The sequence below is a fragment of the Anguilla anguilla genome, chromosome 3 (assembly GCF_013347855.1).
Source record: "Anguilla anguilla isolate fAngAng1 chromosome 3, fAngAng1.pri, whole genome shotgun sequence".
In the NCBI taxonomy this organism is placed as follows: domain Eukaryota; kingdom Metazoa; phylum Chordata; class Actinopteri; order Anguilliformes; family Anguillidae; genus Anguilla; species Anguilla anguilla.
Genome location: NC_049203.1, coordinates 1,030,436 through 1,056,739, shown reverse-complemented (window position 1 = coordinate 1,056,739; position 26,304 = coordinate 1,030,436). Strand labels below are relative to the sequence as shown.

Below are 26,304 nucleotides of genomic sequence, written 5' to 3'. Positions count from 1 at the left end.
AAACACACACGCATAAAATCATCCAATCTGCTGAATATCAGGGTTTTAGTGAGATTGATCTGATTGATCACATCTGTTTGTTTACTGGTATGTTTTTCTGGATGAAATAAAGCCCGTAAATAAAGCTCTGCTTAATATTAATTATGCCGTTACGTCGGTATTCTTCTGTAACACACATAGTTCTGCGTTAATTTATTTTATTTGGAGATTAAGTTTTATTCTTCTGGCAGTGAAGACCTGATGAAGTCAGACTCTGGGATAAACAGCGAGCAGACTCTCGGTTACGGTGAGAACGTCGTAAAGCAGAACGTCTCGCCATGTTGACATGCAGGAGCCGCCTAGGCTGAGCGTGTCGCAGTGTGACCTGCCTCTGACTCCAGCGCTCTCTGCTCCAATCCCAGCAGCCCACAGTGACTCTAGGCCCTCTGTGCCGTTCCCCTGGTGTTCGGACCGTAAGGGGATCCGCCCGGGATCCGCACTCTGTGTGGGCGGGATTAAATTAACTGTCTGGAAGGTGGGCAAAGATGGTCAAAAAGGTTTATATGTTTGATTTCATTAGTGCAGTCCAGGAAAAATCAAGATTAGTTCAATCTATGCTTATTCGTGATCTTGAAACAACACATTTAATGGTGATACAAAATGGGAAGGTTAAGTAGTTAGCTGGTTCTAAATGTCCCGATAAGATATTTAAATCGTTTTAGAAAGGTGCGTGTAGCTTGTTGCACATGTATGTTTATGTGCCCATCAGTGCTCTGGATATCCGCACTGTCCTTGGTTGTTCGTTCTCCAGTGTTCTGCAGGTGGAGGTCACAGCGTGTCTCCTAGGCAACTCACCTGCAGCTCATGTGAATTACTCCTCTGCTCATGTGAATTACTCCTCTGCTTGTTCTGAGCACTTTTTTGGGAAGGGTACGTCCCCATAAAGTGATGGGTACATACAGTGAAAGGATGGCTGGGTGACTCAAGCGGAGGAAGAGAAGACTGTAGATATGCATGGTTTAGCCCTAATGAAGAAATTTACAAAGCATGCCCAGTGTTTTCCCTTCAATCCTTTTTCAGATTCATTTTCAAAACGCCTGCGTTTGCTTCAGCGTGGGTTAGCATGGCTGCTTCAGCGCGGGTTAGCATGGCTGCTTCAGCACGGGTTAGCATGGCTGCTTCAGCACGGGTTAGCATGACTGCTTCAGCGTGGGTTAGCATGGCTGCTTCAGCACGGGTTAGCATGGCTGCTTCAGTGTGGGTTAGCATGGCTGTTTCAGTGTGGGTTAGCATGGCTGCTTCAGTGTGGGTTAGCATGGCTGTTTCAGCGCGGGTTAGCATGGCTGCTTCAGCACGGGTTAGCATGGCTGCTTCAGCACGGGTTAGCATGGCTGCTTCAGCGTGGGTTAGCATGGCTGCTTCAGCGCGGGTTAGCATGGCTGTTTCAGTGTGGGTTAGCATGGCTGCTTCAGTGTGGGTTAGCATGGCTGCTTCAGCACGGGTTAGCATGGCTGCTTCAGCACGGGTTAGCATGGCTGCTTCAGCGTGGGTTAGCATGGCTGCTTCAGCGCGGGTTAGCATGGCTGCTTCAGTGTGGGTTAGCATGGCTGCTTCGGTGTGGGTTAGCATGGCTGTTTCAGTGTGGGTTAGCATGGCTGCTTCAGCGCGGGTTAGCATGGCGGCATAGCCCGCAGTATCCCCCACACTTAGCCAGGCAGCCGTGTGTGAAAGGGGCTGTTTATGAACTCTGCAGGTGTGAAACGGAATGTTCTATGCTGCTAACTCGGGAACCATTTCAGTTTAGCTAAAAACGAAAATCCTCGGTTCAGTGGAACTTTGTCCCAGTTTCATAAAAATAGACGTTCAGGCTGTCCCCCAGACCGTTGTTCTGATAATCTCTCTGGGATGTGCGGGTTATGACCGAGCGATTGCTCATCATATTGATCATATCGGATTGGGGTTAGGCGTATATTATTTGTGTACGGTATTTACAATATTGTTGATAACATGACAATAAAATCCAGCCTTCTGGATCCGGTACAACTGAAAACATTCACACCTGGAACAACATTTATTTCCTTGAGACAGTCTCTGTTGTGCATCATATGAACTATATGACATTATGTGTCTATGGATTTCATTGTTTATTTATTGCGTATAGATACCCCTAACCCAGCGCATGTCCCTTCTCTCCCCCCTGACCCCCCTCCCCGCCCCACCCCCCGACCCCCCGACCCCCCCGCAGTGTGTGCCTGTGATCTGGCGCGTTCCGGATTCTTCCAGAAGAACGGCGAGTACATCTGCACGACGGACTACCAGCGGCTGTACGGCACGCGGTGCGACAGCTGCCGCGACTTCATCACCGGGGAGGTGGTCTCCGCGCTGGGCCGCACCTACCACCCCAAGTGCTTCGTCTGCAGCGTCTGCAGGTACGCGCTCACCTGAGCTGTCAATCAGTCACTCAGCCTCCTCCCACCCCGGTCCCGTCCCAGGTGGGGAGGTGGTCTCCGCGCTTGGGGGCACCTACCACCCCAAGTGCTTCGTCTGCAGCGTCTGCAGGTACGCACTCACCTGAGCTGTCAATCAGTCACTCAGTCTCAATCACTCCCAACCTGCCCCCCCCCCCCCCGACATCAGAACTAACCCCTCCCCCCTCCCATCACAGCCAGTCCCAGTATGGGACAGCACTTTTACATCTTCATGGAGTTTTTTCTTCTTCTGTCTGGGAATCATTACTTCTGTAATGGAGGATATCATATATCACAGTTATTGCTTCTTTGTGGAGTGTTATTATATTACTGGGATATAACCTTTTCATTGAATATTATTCTTGTATTTATCTGCTATAACCTCTTAATGAAGGGAAGGGTGTAATTTCACAGGGTTGTAAATTCTTATATTGACACATTATAACCTCTTAATGTAGGCTCCTATTGGGGTTATAACCTCTTCATGAAGCTAAGAGGATCACTCCAGCATTTTAAGGACTGGTTCGTTTCCTCGCGCTGAGGAAAACGTTTATATTTACAGCCCTCAGTAAAAACGCGCGTAAAAGACGCATCAAAGGACCAGCCGAAGAAAAGGCAGCCAAGAAGTCACTCCATTAAACTGATTAAAAGCTGTGTGAGTGTGTGTGTGTGTGTGTGCATGCTGTGTGTTTGCGTGTGTGTGTGCACACTGTGTGTGTGTGTGTGTACACGCTGTGTGCGTGCGTGTGTGTGTACACGCTATGTGTGTGTGTGTGAGTGTGTGTGTGCACGCTGTGTGTGTGTGTGTGTGAGTGTGTGTGTGCACACTGTGTGTGTGTGTATGTGTGCACGCTGTGTGTGTGTATGTGTACACGCTGTGTGCGTGTGTGTACACACGCTGTGTGTGTGTGTGTTCGTACACGCTGTGTGCGTGTGTGTGTGGGGTGGAGGGGGATACGACACAGCATGCTCAGTATATGATGTTCAGGATGAATAGGAGCCTCTCGCTCTAGTTTGTTTCAGTGAGTCCAGCTCCCTGCTGCCCCCTGCTGTAGACCTGCATAATTACCCCTGGCTGCGGAGCTTCATCGTAATGAGAATCTCTGCCTTCCGCTAATACAGGCCTGAGAGCAGATCCGCTATCGGAACCCGTCTCTGAGCTCGGCCTGCAATTAATCTGCCTTCTCCTCCCCGGCCATTTCAGGATAAATCTGACTCTTCCAGCCCCCCCCGCCCCCCCCCCTCTGGAAACTAGGTTAGAGAGCCCAACGTTGTTCCCTCTCCTGAAAGAGAAGAACATTTGGCGGACCTCGTTGAGGCGTCTGAAATTAGGGAACCGATTTTGTGGCTTGTATCATGGAAGGGGAGAGAAATTAGTTTTGTCAGTCTTTAAAATGCCTTTAAAAATGGGAAAAAAAGAAAATATAAAAAATGGAAAACTGGGTTGGTGGTTTTGGCTCGGTGTGTGTGAGCCTGGGGCTCGGGTTGTTGTGTGAAACGCTGGCCTTGTTCAGAGGATCATGTGCGCAGGGCGGTGTCCTGCTGTAATGTCGCCTGCTCATTCCGAGTGTCTGTCCCTGTTTCTGCTCCGCTTCCGCACCCCTCCCAGGGTGTGTGTGTGTGTGTGTGTGTGTGTGTGTGTGTGTGGGGGGGGGGGGGGGGGGGTTAGGGTAAAGCCGATAAGGCTGAAACCAGTTGAGCGGCTATTTTGGGGCATGTCAGGGAATGGCTGTTTCTATATTAGGCCCCAAACAAGAGGTGTTGACTGACGAGGTAAAGGAGGAGGATGAGGAGAAGGATAAAGATGTGGCACACTCACGAGGACCTTGGGACCCCCACCGGGGCCCGGGGGGGGGGGGGGGGGGAGTGCAGTGACCGGGCCGGGCAGTCCAACTCTGAGCATTAATCTGGACTTCCTGTCCTGCTCCCTAAAAATCACTGTTATCGGATTACTGGAGGCGCCCTGTCAGATTCTGCTCCTGGAATTACATTTTTAAAATGGAAGGCTGACCCTGGCTGACGCTGAGACATCGCAGTGAGCTTTTTCTGGGCGGCTGGGCTTTCTGGGGAGGTTGCTGGAGGTTAGGACCCAGGTGAGAATGATACGTCGCTCACCTGTCTCAGGTTAATTAGGGTAAGTGCTGCTCTGGCTGGGTCACATGCTCTTATTTATTTTGGTAAACCTTTAGGTCATCCCATGTTTTGCTACACTCTCTGAAAAAGAATGTTTGTCACAGTTAGGTACATAAAACTGTACCCCTAGCCAGCTATACATAATTAATTTGTACCTTTTTTTCACTTGTAATAGGTACGCATTAGTACCCAAATTGAAGAACAGTATTGTACTTCCTGGGTACATTTGAGAAATTTGTTCCTTAAAGAAGAAAAATGTGCTTCCACTTCACCTTCATTTCCGAGAGTGTAGAACACACTGCCGTTTCACCAGTGCTGTTATTAATGAGTGAAACTGTCTGAGGACCTCAGAGTGCTCCACTGGTCCTCAGTTTGCTGTCAGTCTGTCTGTCACTGAGTGTGTTTCTGTGTGTTTTTATGAGGAGTCCTCTCCCCTGAATCAAACTGTCTCTCCGTTTGCCACTAGCAAGCTGAGGGCAATGAGCACTTGATGAATGATAGTGGGGGCAGACTGTATGCAGGGCATTCTGGGATTGTTGGGATAGTAGAGTGCCAGTGCCAGTAAAGATGCTTCAGCGTCCCGCGGGGTTTTCTTGGCCGTGGCTGTGTGTATCCTCCCATCAGCAGATTCTGTCGGCTGACAGACAGATGGAGAAAGATGACTCCCTGCTCGGATACCGTCACAGAACCGGAACCGCTCGGATACCGCCGCTGTTTTTTTTTTTGCGTCGCTGCTCCTCTTCCCCGGCGCGGGCTGCTCTGCCGGAGCTTCGCTCTGACGCGTGCCAGACTGAGACCAGAATAGCTCGGCCTGTGGGGGCCTGGGGGGGCCTGGGGGGGCCTGGGGAGGGAGGCCTGCATTAAATATGTAAACAGCGTGCATTTTTAAAGCGCAGAAAGCGCTGACGGGGCAGAGCGCGTCTGTGAGAAGCCCCGCCCCATTCGGGCAGCGGGGGGGAGCGGCCCGAAGAGACCGGGGGGGCGGAGCCACGCTCTGGAGAACGAGCGTGTGAGAGGATGAGAGTGTGAGCACACACACGCACACACACACTCACACACACACACACACGCACACTCACACATACAGACACACACACACACACACACACACACATACATGCACACTCACACACACACACACACACACACACACACACGCACACTCACACATACAGACACACACACACACACACACACACACACTCACACACACACACACACACATACACGCACACTCACACACGCATGCTGTGCGTGTTTAGTCTCTCAGTGCTGTAGGGACCCATGTGATGGAGGGAGAGAGATGCGCTCTGTCAGGGATCCAGAGCTCCCCGGGGGGGCGTGGGGGAGGGGGGGGGGGTCTGTCTTCCTACACACACAACACTAAAGAAACTAAGGGGATTATTCTCGCCAATTCCCTAAATTGGGATTTAGAGGCGTCTTTTATTGCAGATTTCTCTCCTCTGGCAGTAAAACGCTGGAATGATGTTTCGTTCCCACGTGTGTGTGTGTGTGTGTGTGTGTGTGTGTGTATGTGTGTTTGTGTCTGTGTGTGTGTTTGTGTGTGTGTGTGTGTGTGTGTGTGTGTGTGTGTGGTTGTGTGTGTGTGTTATGTATGTGTGTGTTTGTGTGTGTGCGTGGTTGTGTGTGTGTGTTATGTTTGTGCCTGTGTGTGTGTGTGTGTGTGTGTGTGTGTGTGTCTGTATGTGTGTGTGTTTGAGTGTGCGTGTGTGTGTGTGTGTGTGTGTCTGTATGTGTGTGTGTGTGTGTGTGTGTGTGTTATGTATGTGTGTGTGTTTGAGTGTGTGTGTGTGTGTTTGTGTCTGTGTGTGTGTGTGTGTGTGTGTGTGTGTGTGGTTGTGTGTGTGTGTTATGTTTGTGCCTGTGTGTGTGTGTGTGTGTGTGTTATGTATGTATGTGTTTGTGTCTGTGTTTGTGTGTGTGTGTGTGTGTGTGTGTGTGTGTGTGTGTGTGTGTGTGTGTGTGCATGTATGCGTTTGTGGAGTATAGATTTGCGGATCTGTTTCTTTGTGTATCTGTTTTGGCGGTTTTGAGTACGCTGTCATGGTTTTGTGCTGCTCTCAGCTCTGCGGCTTTTCCTTGAAATACGAAGTTATCGATCGTGTCATGTGACGCAGATCTTTATTAATCACAAAGAGGCTTTTGTGTCTCTGCAGACAGTGAAGACCCTGTCTGTGGCAGGAAGTGTAGGGCTGTATGACTCAGGGATAAATTTGATTTCTTTATTACTCTAGTTCTGAGAAAGTCTCCCCACCTCCACCTGTTTAAGAACGTCCTGGCCTAACGTTCATATGATGCAGTGTCTGTCCTCTCTCACTGACTGAGTCTGTGCTGAGGTTAGGATGTGGAAATCGTGAGGTTGTGAGTCTGTGGAAGTAAATAGAAGTAAGTAAGGAAGTAAAAGCTTAAATAAGCCCCTAAATAAGTCTGTGCTCCCTCTGTGACTTCCGTAATTGGCTGAGCCCCAGTGAGCTAAACGCATCCGACATTTTCAGGATTGATCCGATTAGGACTGAGCAACCTTTAGGGTCACATAGCTGCGTTTAGGTGTGTGAGTGTGTGTGTGTGTGTGTGAGTGTGTGTGTGTGTGTGTGGCAGTATTCTGAAGGTGTGTGTGTCAGGGTATAATTGGACACGCCTGGGGTTAAGTCATGATTTCTGGCTGTAACCGGTCTGTCGGTGGCTTGTGAACCCACATGGGTCGTGGGTACGGGAATGCTGCCATGGCATCCGTTTCCATTCTGTGCCCTGATTGGCTGTTTTGGTTCTCTGTTCCAGGAAGCCCTTCCCCATTGGAGACAGAGTCACGTTCAGCGGGAAAGACTGCATCTGTCAGCAGTGCTCACACACCTTGGTCAGCACCAGCGAGCCAATCAAAATCCACGGGCCCAGCCGTAAGTCTGCCGCGGTCCAGACATGCTCCGACCCTTCCTCCTCCTCCATCACTTCTATTTCTCCTCCCTCACCCCTCCATCTCTGTCTATTTATCCTCCCTCACCCCTCCATCTCTGTCTATTTCTCCTCCCTCACCCCTCCATCTCTGTCTATTTCTCCTCCCTCACCCCTCCCTCACCCCTCCATCTCTGTCTATTTCTCCTCCCTCACCCCTCTATCTCTGTCTGTTGCTCCTCCCTCACCCCTCCATCTCTGTCTGTTGCTCCTCCATGGTCTGTGTAACAGCGCTATGCTTACATAGACTCTTTTTTAGAGAATCACTGACCTTACAGGATGTCACAGATCAAAGAAATACTCTCTCATTAAGGGGCTGCTTCGCTGAGGCAAACCCTAATGGTGCCCCTCCCACTGAAAGCAGCTGTGCAGCTCTGACATGACTGAGTCAGACCTGGGTCAAACACGTATTTGACCCAGGTCTGGACTGAGTCAATGGCGCCGCCCATATCAGCGAACAGTAATACTCATCTGTCAGAAGCACACGGTTCTCTTCGGAATCCAGTCCGTGTGGAGGATGCACCTCTGGACCAGCTGTTCAGAAGGGGCACAATCAGAGTTCAGCAAAACATCAGTTGGACAGTCTGAACAGAAGACTTTCTTCTGTGGGGTTTTTTTATTATTTATTTTGCTCCACTCCTGTTGGGCTCCCAGAAGAGCTGTGCTGAAGCGGAGATGAAGATGGATTGGCCGTCGCTGTCAGGTGGGCTGTCAGCGGCCAATCAGCCGTCAGCCCGTAATTGCTGTGGGATTTTTGGCCAAGCGCCTCCAGAAAAGAACTCAATTTCCCAGAGGCACACCATTCATTTGCTGTCACTAGTCAATTACCTTCATGAAAGACAGCAGTGATTTAGAGGCGGTGGGGTGGCTGCTGCTGGCTGGGGGCGGGGGGGGCTGCTGGTGGGGAGGGGATGTGGTTTGGGGTGGGGAGGCGTGGGGGAGGGGTATGGAGGCCAAAACCACGTCTGACACCACATTAATTGCTCTCATCCTCTAACGGGACCTCGTAAATCTACCTGTCAGAAGCGGTTCCCTGTGTAACAGAATTCAGCCCACAGTTTATATCCATATTCCCCTCTGTCCAGGCCTAAAGGGAAACATTGATCACAGAGAGATGGCTTTCAGCCCGGAGTCCAAGTGTGTGTGTGTGTGCGCGTGTGTACCTGTGTGTATGTGTGTGTGTGTGTGTGTGTGTGCCTGTGTGTGTGTGTGTGTATGTGTGTGTGTGTGTGTGTACCTGTGTGTGTGTGTGTGTGTGTGTGTGTGTGTGTGTGTACCTGGTCAAGGCAGTATCTGAATTAGACAGTGAGAACCCGTGTAACAGACCTGGTTCGCATTCACACTGAGTTTAGAGTGAATCCTTTTTAAAGCTGGTTTTTGTTGTGCACTGTGATGCAGTAATTGCTGAAGAGAGAAAGGTGGTACTGGGAGAGAAATCTGCGTTTTGTCCTTGTTCTGCTCAGTAAACTCTGCAGAGGAGTCTTATCGTCTGACATCTGAAGTGTCAGAATGAGCAGTCAGTGACTCATCGCAGTCTTTCACGGTTCAGAATAAGTTCTGCATCTTCCTGTTTTCAACATTTAAAGCATTTGAGCATTACATTAGAACAGGGCACTTTGTGGGCGGGGGGGGGGTGTGGGGGGGGGGGGGGTTGTCAGCAGCTCGTTTCTCTCCCAGCATGCCCCAGTGCTGCCGGGAGACAGAGAGCAGGTCAGCTGTCCCACACCGCTTGGCATGTTCAGCTGAAGCCAGGTGTTCCCAGGTGTCCACTGTTACAGTCCCAGGGATGAGCCCCAGTGGATGCTGGGATACGATCAGTCCGCCGGGCTGACTGTTCCTCCTGCCCCCCACCACCCCCCCTGCCACACTCCTGTGTCCACTTTGTGTTTACAGTGGGATAGCCACCCACCCTGCACCCCCCCCCCCCCCCCAAGTGTCATTACAAGCCCTAATCACTGTGATTAGTCTCATTGCCTCCTCTGTGAGTCCCTGTTGGCAAACTCGCCCACGCTTTCGAGAGGGGTGAGAGAGTGGCGGTGGGCGAGCGAGCAGAGCTGGACTGATGGTTCTGTAGGTACTGAGTGGAGCTGGACTGATGGTTCTGTAGGTACTGAGTGGAGCTGGACTGATGGTTCTGTAGGTACTGAGTGGAGCTGGACTGATGGTTCTGTAGGTACTGAGTGGAGCTGGACTGATGGTTCTGTAGGTACTGAGTGGAGCTGGACTGATGGTTCTGTAGGTACCGAGCTGGACTGATGGTTCTGTAGGTACTGAGTGGAGCTGGACTGATGGTTCTGTTGGTACCGAGCTGGACTGATGGTTCTGTAGGTACCGAGCTGGACTAATGGTTCTGTAGGAACTGTTCTGTAATGAACCCGGCGCTTCTCTGTGTTTTACGGCGCTGTTTGCTCTGTCAGGGAGCAGCGTTATTTATCTCTTCTCGCTGTGCTAACACACCTGACATGAATAATTCTGTAAGATTCACAGCAGGATCCGGCCCCGGGCTCGAGCTCTGTCTGCGGGTCGAGAGTGAGGGCAGCAGCAGCCCAGCAGGGGAACTGTGTCAGCACATTCACCACTGTGTGTGTGTGTGTGTGTGCGTGTGCATTCATATACTGTATCTGTGTGTGTGTGTGTGTGTGTGTGTGTGTGTGTGCGTGTGCATTCATATACTGCATCTGTGTGTGTGTGTATGTGTGTGTGCACGCCCTTATACTGTATCTGCATCTGTGTGTGTGTGTATGTGTGTGTGCACGCCCTTATACTGTATCTGCATCTGTGTGTGTGTGTGCGTGTGTGTGCACGCCCTTATACTGTATCTGCATCTGTGTGTGTGTGTGCGTGTGTGTGCACGCCCTTATACTGTATCTGCATCTGTGTGTGTGTGTGCGTGTGTGTGCACGCCCTTATACTGTATCTGCATCTGTGTGTGTGTGTGTGTGTGTGTGCACGCCCTTATACTGTATCTGCATCTGTGTGTGTGTGTGCGTGTGTGTGCACGCCCTTATACTGTATCTGCATCTGTGTGTGTGTGTGCGTGTGTGTGCACGCCCTTATACTGTATCTGCATCTGTGTGTGTGTGTGCGTGTGTGTGCACGCCCTTATACTGTATCTGCATCTGTGTGTGTGTGTGCGTGTGTGTGCACATTTACACCCGCTGCCCATGAATCCCCCGCTGCCGTCACTACTACAGCCGCCGTACCAGGTCTGCGCTGCCGTGGTTATGCCAGGTCACCTCCCACCCAGCTCCAGCTCCGCCCCACACGGCCCTGCTCAGCCAATCAGCAGGAGGGCTGTGTGTGAGTGTATATGTACCCCGCTCCTGAGCTGCTGAAGTCCTGGAGCAAAGCCAGCCCACCTGAGCGCTGTATTACAGCAACTGTGAGGAGTTTGATTGGCGTTTGTAGCGAGCGGAGTTTGATTGGCGTTTGTGGCGAGCGGAGTTTGATTGGCGTTTGTGGCGAGCGGAGTTTGATTGGCGTTTGTAGCGAGCGGAGTTTGATTGGCGTTTGTGGCGAGCGGAGTTTGATTGGCGCTTGTGGCGAGCGGAGTTTGATTGGCGTTTGTGGCGAGTGGAGCTCGGTTTAGAGGGGCTTCCCCGTGGCTTTGGCAGGGGTTTAATGGCTCTGCGCGGATTGGCCGTTTCAGATCTCCAAACCAGAGTCTGAAGAGCCTGTACTAGAAAGAGAAAACGGGATAAAGTGTGAAATAAAACAGGTGGAGGTGAAGGTGGAGGTGGTGGTGGAGGTGGAGGTGGAGGTGGTGGTGGAGGTGGAGGTGGGAGGATGGGGACGGGGGTAGGAAGGTTTGGCAGTTCTGTTGTCTCAGGAGATTTCAGGTACCTGGTGTTTGACAGAACGGAATGGGTTCTCTCACTCCAGTACGATTTGGAACTATTGTGAAGGTTATTAGAGGTCATTCTCTCTCTCTCCCTCTCTCCCTCCCTCCCCCCACTCTCCCTCCTCCTCCCTACTTCCTCTCTCTCTCCCTCCCTCCTCCCCCTCTCTCTCCCCCTCTCTCCCGCCTCCCCTCTCCTCCCCTCCCCCCTCTCCCCCCTCTCTCCTGCAGACTGTGCGGGCTGTAAGGAAGAGATCAAACAGGGCCAGTCTCTCCTCGCTCTGGAGAAGCAGTGGCACGTCAGCTGCTTCAAGTGTCAGACGTGCGGCATCGTTCTCACGGGGGAGTACATCAGCAAGTACGTGTCATTTCCTGCAGAGGCCATTCCAACTTCCTGTCCCTGGGTCCTGCACAGTGTCTTGTACATGCATTTAACCAGTACCCGGTGGTTAAAGCCTGTTCCCCAAGTTTCTACACTAAAATTTATCCTTGTACGTTACAGTGTATTCTCTTAGGAACCAAAGCATGGTCCTGTCTGTCGGCCAAGATTGACGATCTCCTATGAGTGAAATGATAATGTGCAGAAGTCTGAATTGTGACCGAACCGTTCACCAGTGCGCTGCTGGTTGATGTGTTGAGTGAGGCCTGTGACCTGTGACCTGTGACCTGTGACCCTGTTTTGGTCTCTTTCAGGGATGGGATCCCGTACTGTGAGTCGGACTACCACGCCCAGTTTGGCATCAAGTGTGAGACCTGCTGCAGGTACATCAGCGGGCGCGTGCTGGAGGTGAGGCGACCGCCGGACTTTCACGTTTGTGCCAAAAAAACAGAAAAAAACACCGGCGCTGTTCGGCGGGTCAGAGTAACACCCCTGATTCAGGAGTCCGGCCGGTCAATGAACACTGTCTCCCGGAAACAGACCGTCTCCCGGAAACAGACCGTCTCCCGGGAACAGACCGTCTCCCGGAAACAGGCTGTCTCCCGGAAACAGGCCGTGTGCTCTCGGATACTCTGCACCGGGTGCTGAGGGTTTATTTGTGTGTTTTATCGGTTGTTGTTTTTGTCCTGCTGAAACCTCATACAGGCTTTTAATATTCTGAAACGGCAGGTGTGTGTGAGCCCACCAGGGATCACCGCTCCTGTGCTGGGTCCACCCACCTGTGGGCTCAGGCAGGTAGAGTTCTCAGGTGAATGCTCAGGTGAACCTGGGCGAATCGGTGCTCTGTAAACACAAGGGTGTGTGTACGCATAGAGAAAAAAAGATGGAAATGGGCCCCGCCCCCAGGGTTTTCTCAAACCTGCTACAGAGTTGAGCTCCTCCTCCTCCCCTGTGCTCTGAACCAATCCCGCCTCAGTTTGGCAAGCCCCCTGGAAACAAAATTTCCCAAGAAAATAAAATTATTTTTATTCATTCTTAGCATATTGAACTTTTCATTATTACTCATTCTCTTCGTTTACTTCATTCTACGGTTCCTTTCTGGAAAGCACTTTGCTTTGGCAATAAGAGTGTATTTCTGTAATACAGATTTACCATCTCCCATGCTCTCTCAGAGAGGAACAGAGAGAGAGAGAATGAGGGAGGGAGAGAGGGAGAGGGACAGAGAGAATGGAGGAGAGAGAGACAATGAGGGGGAGAGAGATAAAGAGAGAATGAGGGAGGGAGAGGGAGAGAGAATGGGGGAGAGAGAGAGATAATGAGGAGAGAGAGAGGGAGAGAGAGGAGATAAGAAAAGAACAGGCTGCTGAGACAGATATGGGGAGGAAAAGAATGAGAGAATGGGGTCAAGGACAGAGAGAATGAGAGCGATGGAGGGAGGAGAGAGGGAGGGGTGTAGATGGAGGGAGGAGAGAGGGAGGGGTGTAGGTAGAGGGGAGGAGAGGGAGGGGTGTAGATGGAGGGAGGAGAGAGGGAGGGGTGTAGATAGAGGGGAGGAGAGGGAGGGGTGTAGATGGAGGGGAGAAGAGAGGGAGGGCTGTAGATGGAGGGAGGGGAGAGGGAGGGTTGTAAATAGAGGGGGGAGAGCGCCCCCTCTGGTCAGAGTGTGAGAAGCGATAAACAGCACTGTGAGCGTTAGGGCAGTCCCTCCTCTGTGGGTTTAATGGCACATCGTTAAAAATAACGATGCTGTCCCCAGAGATGCTGAGGAACCTCGCGGAGAGCCCCGCCCTGCCCCGCCACGCCCCCCCCCCCCCCCCACTACGATCCCGCTCGCGTTTGTTTACCGCCAGAGCCCGATAAAGCAGATCATAAAAACAGGGTCTGCAGTTTACAGTGTGCTGTCAGAACATCAGCACGGCTCATAGATCTGCTGCTAGGGCATAGCATTCAGCTCTAACCCAGCGTTCAGCTCTAACCCAGCATTCAGCTCTAACCCAGCGTTCAGCTTTAACCCAGCGTTCAGCTCTAACCCAGCATTCAGCTCTAACCCCGCGTTCAGCTTTAACCCAGCGTTCAGCTTTAACCCAGCATTCAGCTTTAACCCAGCATTCAGCTCTAACCCAGAGTTCATGAATGCCTTTGTAGTGCTTCTGAAGGTGTCGGGTACTTTTTCTCAGTGAAGCTTATATGAAGCACTTTACAGGTCCTTGCATTGCATATGAGTGTGCAGAGATGTAAAGGCTCAAATAGGTGTAAATGTCCATCCACTGAAAGAGCATTGCCTGGGAAGGAAACATACTAAAGGTGGTAAACCCTCGCCTGATCGAGGAAATCTCTTCATCCTGTTTTTTGTGTTTTTCACCATGAAGGCGAGTCCTGAAACATTCGTGAGCCCCGTACTCCCCCACTTGATAAATGATAAATCACTCTGAGAGTGCCGTCTCTGACTGTTCTGTTTGGCTGGTCAGAGAGCAGCGAGTCTGAGAGTACTGAGGGGGTTTAATGAGTGCTGCTCTCTCTCGTCTCCTTTAAGAGCCGCAGCGTTGGGGACGGTGGGCGGAGCAGCGCTCACAGCGCAGATCTGATTAACCATGCCGTTAAAAATCATTCAGGCTGCGTGAAACACATTCAGCTGACAGGCACACTGCTCCGGTCAGGCACTGCCCTAAAAATAGGCCTTTTTAATGTGCCGTAGCTAGAGCCACAGGCACGCAAACACGCACTCGCACACACACACACTCACACATGCACACACACACACACATGCACGCACACACGCACACAAACACACATGCACGCACACACTTATACAAACACACACACACACACACACACACACTTATACAAACACACACACACACAGATACAGAATATGCAGGTTTTACGCCTCATTTTCTTCAATGAGGAAATGTGTGTTTTGGATAGAACACCATGTGAGTTTCTCTCCTTGAATTTCTTTTTTTAAAATACTTCACTTCATGGGCTTTTAAAGAATATTATTTCAGGTTTAATGTGTCTTTTTATTGGCTCGGACAGTTTTGTGTGCAGTGAAAGTAATTGTAGATATTAAGAGAGGTTACTGACGACCTGCTGATATTAAAATGGCTGCCAGGGTATTCGGGGTTTGTGGTCTAAAAGAAGAAAGCTCACTAAATACAGGACCTCCAGAGCAGGTCTTATAGTGTGTAGCTCCTGAGGCTGTACATGTGTATATTACCAGTTTTTATTTTATTTCATTCAATCTTATTTGTGGTTGGAGCTATTCCCTTGGGTGCGTATAACCTGCACTCAATGAAATAATTCACTGGCACAAATATAACTGATATTTATGTTTGCAATTGTGAAAAAAAACCACTGTAAAATGAATATGTTCATATGTGCTGCATCTCTGGAAAAAAATGTCACAGTGGAAACCCGCCCCTCCAAGCCCGAGAATATTGCTCATAAATGTTTATGCAAAACTGTCGCTGGTGATTTGAGGCTGTTCCAGAGCTTTTTTTGGAGCCCTGCCTCAGCCTTGGCATCCAGTTCCAGTGCAGTGGGAGTGCTCTGTTCCACTGTAGTCCTCCTGGACATTTAAGCTGTCTGCTCCCATCTCTTAGCCTGTCCGCCTGTGGGTAAGAGAGAGCAGTACTGCGGGGCCCCTGCAGGGGGCGCTGGTCTCTACACTGGAGGACCGGGGGTTTGAGTCACAGGTTCTCCGGGGAATCTCTTTTATTTTACCCCTCCCCCCCCCCCCATGCCTCCTCAACAGCACTTTGGACCCTTGCCAGGTCATAAAATGTGTTTCGATTTTAATTGACCTGCCTGGCAAAATAAAGATTAAAAATAAAGTAAAAAAGAATTATGACTGTCTCAGCTGCCGTACAGGAACAGCTGATTTGAGAGCAATGAGGTGTGGTGGGAAAAAAAACAGGAAATGAACATAATCGGTTGGGTGGAAGCGGTTTGTATTGTGATGTAATAATGTTCAGAGGATTTCATTGGTGAAGTGCAGGAGTCTGGCCCCTCTCCTCATGAGCTGTGCATCTTGCTCTGTCTCTCAGGGGTCTTTGTGCTGATTAGGATCATACGTTAATTAAGTCTTCCAGCTTTTTAGAGTGGTGCATTAAAATTCCGTTTGTAAGGAGAAGAGATACTTAAGGATCAAGTCAATTTGAACCTCACTTCAGTAAATTAATGAATATTCTAAACTTTTAAAATAATTGAGCTTTTTACTGATGTAATGGCTGTTCTCTTTTCCTTCAGGAAAAATGCTGCCTTATAATTAGGCCCAGGATGTGCATTACTGACTACCAGCTCTTTATGTATGTCACCTTATTTTCACTCCCCCTCTCTCTCACTGTCTCTCTTTTTCTCTCTTTCCCTCCCTCCCTCTCTCCCTCTCCCTCCCTCAGGCGGGGGGGAAACACTACCACCCTACCTGTGCCCGCTGTGCCAGGTGTCACATGATGTTCAGCGAGGGGGAGGAGATGTACCTGACAGGTGAGCAGGGCTGGGGGGGCGGGGCTGTGATGATGGATGGTGGCCCTGAGGCGGGGGTACCTGCCTCTCACCTGATGTCAGCGTCGTCCTGCAGGGCTGGGGGGGGGGGCTGGGGGGGGGCTATGGCGGGGCTGGGGGGGGGGGCTGGGGGGGGGCTATGGCGGGGCTGGGGGGGGGGCTGGGGGGGGGCTATGGCGGGGCTGGGGGGGGCTGGGGGGCTCGTACCCGGTGCGCTGACAGCACCCCCAGGGCCCACGTGGGACAGAACCCTCAGAAATAGGGTTTGAGCCTGGAAGATCTGAGCGTGCTCTGTAATGGCTTTTCCCTGAGCTCTGAGTGCCTGGACACACGGTGAGGGAGGAGTGGTCATGGAACAGCCTCACCTGAACAGATAATTGAGGTTAAGCTGCTGTAAATAATTGAGGAGTCGTGTCAGAGGTTTGAGCAGGGTGGGGTGGGGCAGGGAGGGGCGGTGCATGGTGGGGTGGGATTGGGGGAAAGATCACTTGAGCTTCCACTGTCTTCAGCGCCCCCTACAGGCAAGCTGATCTCTCTCACAAAGGAAATAAGCTCAGCTCATATGGAGACCAGTTTCATTTAAATGGCATGTTCTCCCTCCTCTATGGAGCCTGCACAGCTCTGCTCACTGTGGGTTTAGTGGAAACTAACGGCTCAGCTCTGCTAACTGTGTGATCAGTGGATGCTAACGCCCAGCTCTACTAACTGTGGGGTTAGTGGATGCTAACGGCTCAACCAACACAGAGATTCAGCTCATGAATTATTAGCCTGTATCCCTGTGTATCAAATGCACTTTCTCTATTATTAATGATGGATTATTGAACACGTGTTCAGAGGAACAGAGAGAGGAACAGAGAGAGAAACAGCAGTTGGAATGGCTTCAGGTACAAATGTGGACAGGAAATTCAATCAATCAATTTACATATCATGTTACATAGCCTCCGCAGAGCAAGCGAGACGCATCGGTGGCCAGGAAAAACTCCCTGGAAGAGAATTTTACTCTCGTAAAATTGCAAACATTTAGGTAGTTAATATGGTCTGTAAATGACTCGTTTTAAAATTTTATTTGAAATGAAGTTCTGTTGGATGAATGGCAGCTTAATTATGTCAGGTTTGTGTAAATGTTACGCAGGACTGACACAAACCACTTCAGCCCCGAAGGCAGAAACAAGCTGAGAGAAAACCAAACATTCATATATATGCAACGTCAAAAGACATTATAATTCACTGTAAAATATGAGAAAATATGAATATGAATTTAGTTAGATGTGTGGTTTGCAAACACGTCTCTATTTGTAGCGAAGCATTGTGTGATAAAGCCAGGGCAGCCGTGCAGTTTGTGGGATTGGAGAGAAGTGTGTCTTAACCGTTTCAAATTTTTAGAGGTGTGTCTGAAGGTATATGTACCATCTCTCTCTCTCTCTCTCTCTCTCCCTCCCTCTCTCCCTCCCTCTCTCTCTCTCCCTCCCTCTCTCTCTCTCTCTCTCTCTCTCTCTCAGGTTCAGAGGTGTGGCACCCGTTATGTAAACAGGCAGCTCGTGCCGAGCGGAAGCTGAAGGTGAGCACCTGAAGCACACAAACTGCTCACCATTAACTTCAGATACACTGTAAACTCTGCTCACCGTAAACTTCAGATACACTGTAAACTCTGCTCACCATAAACTTCAGATACACTGTAAACTCTGCTCACCGTAAACTTCAGATACACTGTAAACTCTGCTCACCATTAACTTCAGATACACTGTAATCTCTGCTCACCGTAAACTTCAGATACACTGTAATCTCTGCTCACCGTAAACTTCAGATACACTGTAAACTCTGCTCACCATTAACTTCAGATACACTGTAAACTCTGCTCACTATTAACTTCAGATACACTGTAAACTCTGCTCACCGTAAACTTCAGATACACTGTAAACTCTGCTCACCGTAAACTTCAGATACACTGTAATCTCTGCTCACCATTAACTTCAGATACACTGTAAACTCTGCTCACCGTAAACTTCAGATACACTGTAAACTCTGCTCACCATTAACTTCAGATACACTGTAAACTCTCCTTGTTTTGCCGCAGCCCTTGTATATTGCCAGCTCTAGTTAATCCCTGTGCCACTGCCTCTGTCTTCCAAAGCTCCGGTACTTAAGATACACTACAGCGCCGCCCTGCTGGCAGCCCCTAACAGCGCGTGTGTGTGTGTTTGTTTTGCACAGCACAGACGCATGTCAGAGACGTCCATCTCCCCCCCCGGCTCGAGCATCGGCTCCCCCAGCCGAGTCATCTGTGTGAGTACTGGGGGGGGGGTTTCAGAAATTGGCAAGCAAGCTAATTAGCTTAGCAGCTTAGCTGGCAGGCTAACTGGCTAGTTAAACAGCTAACTGAAGCTAGCGTGCAGCATGTTTCTTCTGTGGTCATCTCTCCCTGGTCCTCAGCGTGTTGAGGCAGGGTGTGCAGTGAATGTTCAGAATGTGTGAACAGCGCCAGGCCCGGCTGCGTGCGGGTGACCTTTCCGCACGTGTGCTCTGCGCCGCGGCGAAACAGCCGTGTAAGCAGGCGTGTAGCGTGTAGCGTGTAGCGTTTGAGCCACTCAGCAGAGCCCAAGGTCGCGCGCTCCGGCGGGTTACGGACCGTGTCGCGCGGTGGAGCCGCCGCCTCGCCGCAGCGCGGAGATTTAATGACTTCCTGTCACTCTGACGCAGCGCGTGATTTAATGACTTCCTGTCACTCTGACGCTGCGCGGTCCTGCACATCGACAGCAGGTTTACAGAGAGGGCTGAGAAAGCACAGGAAGGAGAGCAGCAAGCTTCCTCTCACGTGCATACTCATGTCATCTCTCTGTCTGTCTGTCTGTCTGCCTGTCTGTGTGTGTCTGTCTCTCTGTCTGTTTGTGTGTCTGTCTGTCTGTGTGTGTGTCTGTGTGTCTGTCTCTCTGTCTGTCTGCCTGTCTGTGTGTCTGTCTCTCTGTATGTTTGTGTATCTGTCTGTCTGTCTGTCTGTCTGTGTGTCTGTGTGTTTTTGTCCCGTGTGCCTTCTCCAGGCCAAAGTGGAAAACGAGATCCTTAATTACAAGGACCTGGCGGCTCTGCCCAAGATCAAGTCCATTTACGAGGTGCAGCAGCCGGCGCTCCTGGCCTATGAGCCCTACGTGAGATACAGCTCTGACGACCGGCTGGAGCGCTACAGCTACGGAGAGGTACTGAGGCCCCGGGGCTGTGCGCGTCCTGTCTGCTTGTGTGTGACCCCGCCCATGTCCCTGTAGCCCCGCCCCTGTCTCTGTAGGCCTGCCCCTGTTTCTGTAGTCCCACCCATGTCTCTGTAGCCCCGCCCCTGTCCCTGTAGCTCCGCCCCTGGCCCCCCGCCCCTGTCTGTGTAGCTCTGCCCATGTCCATGTAGCCCCTCCTCTGTCTCTGTAGCCCCGCCCCTGTCTATGTAGCTCTGCCCCTGTCCTCCCGCCCCTGTCTGTGTAGCTCTGCCCATGTCCATGTAGCCCCGCCCCTGTTTCTGTAGCCCTGCCCCTGTCTCTGTAGCCCTGCCCCTGTCTCTGTAGCCCTGCCCCTGTTTCTGTAGCCCTGCCCCTGTCTCTGTAGCCCTGCCCCTGTTTCTGTAGCCCTGCCCCTGTCTCTGTAGCCCTGCCCCTGTCTCTGCAGATCCACAGTCGCAGTAAAGAGATCAATCTGGAACTGCTCACACCCTTAACCGACCCCCTCTGTTCTGTTCTGTTTGCAGTCCCTGGGAACTCTGTCTCCGTACTCCCAGGTAATGGGTGTGAGTGTGTGTGTGTGTGTGTGTGTCTCTCTCTCTGTCTCTCTCACTCTCCCGTCTCTGTGCAGGACCTGTATGACAGCGTGGACCTGAGGCAGCGGCGGTGCTCCAGTCCGGGGTACATCGACTCGCCCTCCTACAGCCGACAGGGCGTGTCCCCCAGCCTGCCCCGCTCCCCCCAGCACTACTACCACCCCGGTGAGTCAGGAGGCCCCCCCGCCCTGTCAGGAGGGCCCCCTACCCCCCATGCCAAGACTCCTCATCTGCTGGACCCATGCTCAGGGGGGGACAGTCTCCTTTTAGAGAGAGCTGAACTACGTAGGAGAATTCTGTGCTGGTTATTGATGCTAGTCTTTATTGAGGATAAACTTTGTCCATACTGCTGTTGTGTTCACGTTCACTGCTGTAGGGTTCACCTGTTCTCCTGTGGAGCTTTCCTGTACTGCTATAGGGTTCACCTGCACCAGGCACCCACTCAAAGCACCACATGCCCCCCCAGGTCTCCAGTCATGCCCCCAGGAGCCAATCCTCTGCATTATCCCCACCGGCACTGACCCATGATGTCATCACCCCATCACCCCATTCACACAGACCTGCCATGCTACCCTGGCTCTGGGCTTTCAAAGCAATGTTTCACACTGGAGCAAATCTGGCCCCGCCCTCCAAACACGGCTCATCCATCCCCCTCTAACACAGCCCTTCCATCTTGCTCCAAGAAACCACCCTACGTAAGATGGCCTCTCCCCACCCTCTCCAACATGGCCGCCCTGTGTAAAACTTGCTGCAGGGGATTGCTGTACCTCCACCCATCACCAGCACTCCTCTTCCCTGGTCATGACGCGGTAACAGAACACAGATAACTAACTCATCAACTTCCTGCAAAACTCAAAACCTCTTAGACTGTCCCGTAAGAAGGTGCTCACTCAACCGCGGAGTCCGGAGTGATTTGAGGATTTCACGCTGAACCTCACTCTCCACTCACTCTGCTGAGCCGAGCACGTCTCTGCGCTAGATTTGGCTGAGTCGTCTCACCTGTTCCTGCATTTCCACACCTGTAAAGTGTGATGCCATCAGAATATGAGTACCAGGAGGAGCTGTGAAGCTGTAGAAATTAATGAGCACCTTCAGCTCTCAAACAGTGTGCTAGCCAAACTGGCTAATGCAAAGAAATTTGACTCCAGTATCTACAGTTTATTTCAATAATAATTGTGAAGTGGTGTAATTGCTAACCAGTGATTGTTAGCCACATATGTAATATCTGTGATGATTGCAGAATAATTATTGTAGTAATTAGAGTAGTTATTCAGACAATTAGCTAATTGTGTATGCTAATATATTGATAGAGAATATAAGAATTAATATTTTAGGGGAAAAAGTCATTACAGGGATATTTGGAGGATATTTGGTTTCACAGAGAACGTTTTACTTGAAAGTAGGTCCATATTAACTGGCAGGAGTGCTTGTGTGTGTGTGTGTGTGGGAGCCTGTGTGTGCATGTGTGTGTGTGGACCCCTGTGTGTGTGTGTGTGTGTGTGTGTGCGTGTGGGAGCCTGTAGCCGTAGCGGATGAAACGGGAGATGCAGTGAAATATGAGGCGGGCTCTTTGAGCGCCCTGTACCTGGAAATGCCAGCGGCTTCGTGTGCCTGTTGTATGCCCAGGCTGGCATGGCGTGCCTTTTTCCTACGGCCCTGAAACACGTTCTGTTCCTGATTGGCTCGTTACCAAGCAGGGGGCTGGCCTTGGGCGGGGGGTGGACCAAGCTGTCACTCATGCTGTTGTTATGTTGCTGTCATTGGCCGGGGGTTGGGACTGGGGGGCGGGTCGGGGGCGGAGCAAGCTGTCACTCATGCTGTTGTTCTGTTGCTGTCATTGGCCGGGGGCGGGGCTGCAGGCTCAGAGAGTGGGAGGAGCTCTCCTTATTATGGTCAGCTGGACGCTCGGTGTGGCACTCCGACCTCGTACCAGGTCCCCAAACATTTCCATGTGCCAGGTAGGCCTTCGCTTTCATCATCAACTGCCCACCCACCCTCCCCTCTGCCCCACTGTGGGAGGAGTCTCTCTCCTGTGGGAAGCTCTGACCAATCAGCTCCTCCCCTCACCACCCTTTCCCCCTCCTCATTTGCATGCCATCTGTTAGCCCTGCATCATTGGCCGTGGCCATTTCCCTCTTTCTTTGGCTGCTTGTGTGTTGTGTTGCCGTGCCAACTGGTAGTCATGGTCGACCGCTGTCTTTGTGACATCATTGCTTCCCTGCTCTTTGATTGGGTGTGATTCTCCTGCAAGCGTGTGCCTTGCGTTCCCATTGGCTCCTGTCTTATGGACTGTAAATGTGTAGCAGAGGTATCACAGAGGTCTACATTTCAGCTTTGATTTCATCATCCAGTTACATCATCAGGCGATTACGTGGACTTCCTGTCTGACTGTGGTCATTGTGATGATCGACAGCTCACCAAACATTATTGTGAAGGACCAAACAGGAAGTGGATATCAGGTGACAAGCGTCATAAAAGGTGTTATAATTGATGGTATAAGTTAACCATCTTATTCCAGTTTCTGGTCACTGGCCAGAAACGTTTTTTTGTTATAAAGCAACATGGTATATTAGTTTGGAAATTTTTATAAAACTACCTTAAGATGTTTTCATGAACACATTGCAAATTGTATTTGAAAGCATTAGAGTTTGCATGTAGCTCATGGTGTGATATGTGGGTGTCTGTGCTGTTCAGATATGCAGCTCATGCTCTGTGATGTGGGATATGGGAGTCTGTGGATATTGCTGTTCAGATGAAGTTTCGGCCTGTGTTGTGTGCACCTCCGTCTTGTGTGCAAGATTACTTTCACTAGGGAGGAAGTGCGAAGCGTCTGCTCCTCATCACAAATCCAGCTCTTCCTCCTCCTCCTCTTCCTCCGCCTTTCCTTCCTCTGTTTCATCATTGCTCTCTCTTTCTCTTCTCAGCCACAGGGGACCCCAACATCTACAGGAGACCCCCCATCTATAAGCGGCATGGTACAGTGTGGCCGACACCGCTCCCCTTCGACCCTGCACCCCCGCCCGTCCCGTCCGTGTCCCTCTGCCCATCGGGTTATTTGGGGGGTTTTGTTTCTCTGTGAGGGAGCGTGAGGGAGCTTGTTTCGATGCGCCCCGTTGCACTGTGGGGAGTAAAATCTCCGATGATGTTGCTGAGCTCGCCTCTCCTGTCGGGTTTAATGGAAGGATCTGAACATCCCTGAGCTGCCTCACTCCTCTTCCTCTCAGGCTCTTCCTCCTGTGCTGGGAACAGCAGTGTGTTTATATAATCTGCACTGAGCGCTGCCAGCCTAGTCACGCCTTTTCAAAAGGGGTGTCACACGAGCAACTCCCGAGACGTGTTATTTTTTGGAATCTGACTAGTCCAAGTAGAATCTGTAGAAGTAGAATCTGGAATCTGACAAAGTGTCCAAGTGTGAGTTTTCAGCACAGTACAGCCCCTTCAGATCTTACGTATCTTAGAGCTTTTTACCACCTTTCATGTAGTGACAGTCTGTGTGTGCGTTAGTGACAGTGGGTAAAGATGCACAGTGCTTTTTCTCCTGTGACATATCAGGCGGATTGTGTTAAAACATCTTTCTCCTCTTCCTGTTGTACCAGTGCTTTCTGTGTGATGCACATCCTCCCAGTACACTCAGCTAGTAGAGCGGAAAAGGCTTCAGTGCATCTTATATCTGTGAACTGCATGTCACTGTGTGTGTGTGTGTGTGTGTATGTGTGTGTGAGTGTGTGTGTGTGTGCATGCATGTGTGTAACTGTGGTCCTCTTGTGTTGCTGTGCATTATGGGTCTGTGGTCCCTGTAAGGGGGGGGGTCAGGGCTGAAGTTAAACCCACACACATACACGCACCACACCCCCCCCCCCCCCCCCCCACACACACGCACGCACGCACACACACACACAAGCTTCCACACGGTTCCACGCACTTCTTGTGACCCAGGAAATCCCGGTTTCTGATTCCCTGGTGGCACAGAGGCCGGGCCTGCACAGAGGACTCAAACGGGCTGTGACAAATTCACCCCCCCCCCCCCCCCTCCCCGACATTGGTGCTCCAGTACTGCTGACTCCCTCTAAACCGTGGAGAGGCATTATCCTTCAGCACGACCCCCCCGGTGCCCCCCCCCACCCCCCCGGGGCCCTATCGATCGCTAGCGTAGCCATAATGTCCTTACATTCACAACATGCTGCGGCCCTTTCTCATCCCGTCCACACCCTGAAGATGAGGAATGGGTGATAAATAAGGAAGTCCGCTGCGTTTTTATTGGGTTAATTTCTCCTGCGCGGGACCACAGGCCTGTGATGTACAGCTCAGAGCCTTACAGTCTTACAGCCGCTACCAGCGTGGAGGAAGCACCCAGCCCGGCTAACGGCTAACGGCTAACGGCCTGAAAGCTCTGCTCTGTTCTGCTATGCTCAGAAACAGGAGCTGCTAGCAGGGTGCTACTCTACCGAGACACCATAATGAGCTACTCCTGAGTCTGTGTTTGACTCTGTGTTTGATATGCAGAGACTCAGAATGCTTTTAGGGGGAAACGAGGGGGTCCTCCATGTTGGTAGCTCACCTGTGTCTGTGTGTACCCTTTCTCCTGTCTGCCTACTGATGATCTTCCCTTTCCCTTTTTTTCTTTCGCTTACTTTTACACTTAAATTTCTCTCCCTTCATCCACTGCTGTACTTTCCCTGGTCAACCGTTCACTCTGTAAGTACCTCTCCGCACCCCACGTCCGTCTGTCTGTCTGTCTGTCTGTCTCTCTGTCTGTTCATCTGTTTTTCTGTCTGTCTGTCCGTCTATCTGTCTGTGCATTTGTCATTCAACCCTCTGGACGGCATGCACAAAAAGCCCATACGCACACACACACGGGCACATACCCACACACACACACACACACGCACACACACACACACACACACGGGCACATATCCACACGCACACACACACGCACACACACACGGACACGGACACGGACACACACACACACACACACACACACACACACACACACACACACACACACACACACACACACGGACACGGACACGCAGACACACACGTGTCTCATAGCTGTTCTTATCCTAACTGCAGAAATAAAGACAGGTGTACAAACATTACTAAAGTAAACCTGTGGGGTCCATTCGTGTGCAGGTGTGCCCTTTGACCTCATGACAGGACGGAGTGCCCGTATTTGTTCTCATGCTCTGTGGAGCTGTAACGTGCTCTTGGTGAGTGGCAGGGCCTGCAGGAGAAGAGATACCTGAAAGAGAGGAAAAACCTCCGGACTGCTGAATAACACAACTTTGCCTTCCCACCTTAGTTAGAGCGCTCTGCTGAAGCACTGTTAGAGCACTAATGAGAACGCTCACTGAGCAGAGAATAATCTTTTAAATGGTCAGAGTGCCGCACCCTGGATTTTTGTCGTAGAATATGATTTATGATCTGAAGGTTTCACGAGTGCGGAGCAGATGAGGAAACGCTCGGGGACAGAGGCTCTTTCTCTCGCTCTCTCCTGCTCCCAGATTAATTTCTGCTTTTCTCTTTCAGTCGCCATCCGTTCCTGTGCGTGCTGTTCTGCTGGGGACCTGGGGGAGGGGGGGGGTATATCTGTGGTGGGGGGGGGGTATCTGTGGCACTGGGGGGTAACTCCTTCATCAGTGGCCTCTCTCCCGACAGATAACTCCTCAGCCAGCAAAAGCAAGACCAGCGAGGACATCGTTGAGTCCTCCAAGTTCCCAGCAGCCTACTCTCCTGAGCCCTACCAGCACTCTGAGGCTGAGTACTACCACTACGCCAGCTCGCCCAAAGGTGAGGAGATTTACACCTGCCCTAACCCTAACCTCACACCTGCCCTAACCCTCACCCTGCCCCTCCCTAACCTCACACCTGCCCTAACCCTAACCCTGCCCCTCCCTAACCTCACACCTGCCCTAACCCTGCCCCTCCCTAACCTCACACCTGCCCCTCCGTAACCTCACACCTGCCCTAACCCTAACCCTGCCCCTCCCTAACCTCACACCTGCCCTAACCCTAACCCTGCCCCTCCCTAACCTCACACCTGCCCTAACCCTAACCCTGCCCCTCCCTAACCTCACACCTGCCCTAACCCTAACCCTGCCCCTCCCTAACCTCACACCTGCCCTAACCCTAACCCTGCCCCTCCCTGACATCACACCTGCCCTAACCCTAACCCTGCCCCTCCCTAACCTCACACCTGCCCTAACCCTAACCCTGCCCCTCCCTAACCTCACAC

General features: G+C 51.3%; 1 protein-coding gene across 8 annotated transcripts in view; it reads left to right on the top strand.

Moving 5' to 3' along the window:
• Positions 1-26,304, top strand: part of ablim3 (actin binding LIM protein family, member 3) — a 67,294-nt gene that overhangs the window by 35,244 nt on the left and 5,746 nt on the right. For 2 of the 8 annotated variants that reach the window (XM_035411124.1, XM_035411125.1), the window contains exons 3-16: positions 2,225-2,408; positions 7,380-7,495; positions 11,620-11,746; positions 12,082-12,175; positions 16,165-16,252; positions 17,770-17,828; positions 18,482-18,553; positions 19,306-19,461; positions 19,995-20,024; positions 20,099-20,228; positions 21,923-22,021; positions 22,415-22,522; positions 22,988-23,038; positions 25,740-25,859. In XM_035411124.1, the coding sequence (XP_035267015.1) occupies positions 2,225-2,408; positions 7,380-7,495; positions 11,620-11,746; positions 12,082-12,175; positions 16,165-16,252; positions 17,770-17,828; positions 18,482-18,553; positions 19,306-19,461; positions 19,995-20,024; positions 20,099-20,228; positions 21,923-22,021; positions 22,415-22,522; positions 22,988-23,038; positions 25,740-25,859 (1,434 nt within the window). Of the gene's footprint in view, positions 1-2,224; positions 2,409-7,379; positions 7,496-11,619; positions 11,747-12,081; positions 12,176-16,164; positions 16,253-17,769; positions 17,829-18,481; positions 18,554-19,305; positions 19,462-19,994; positions 20,025-20,098; positions 20,229-21,922; positions 22,022-22,414; positions 22,523-22,987; positions 23,039-25,727; positions 25,860-26,304 lie in introns of all 8 variants that reach the window. The other 6 variants (XM_035411127.1, XM_035411126.1, XM_035411131.1 and 3 more) reach the window with 4 other exon arrangements.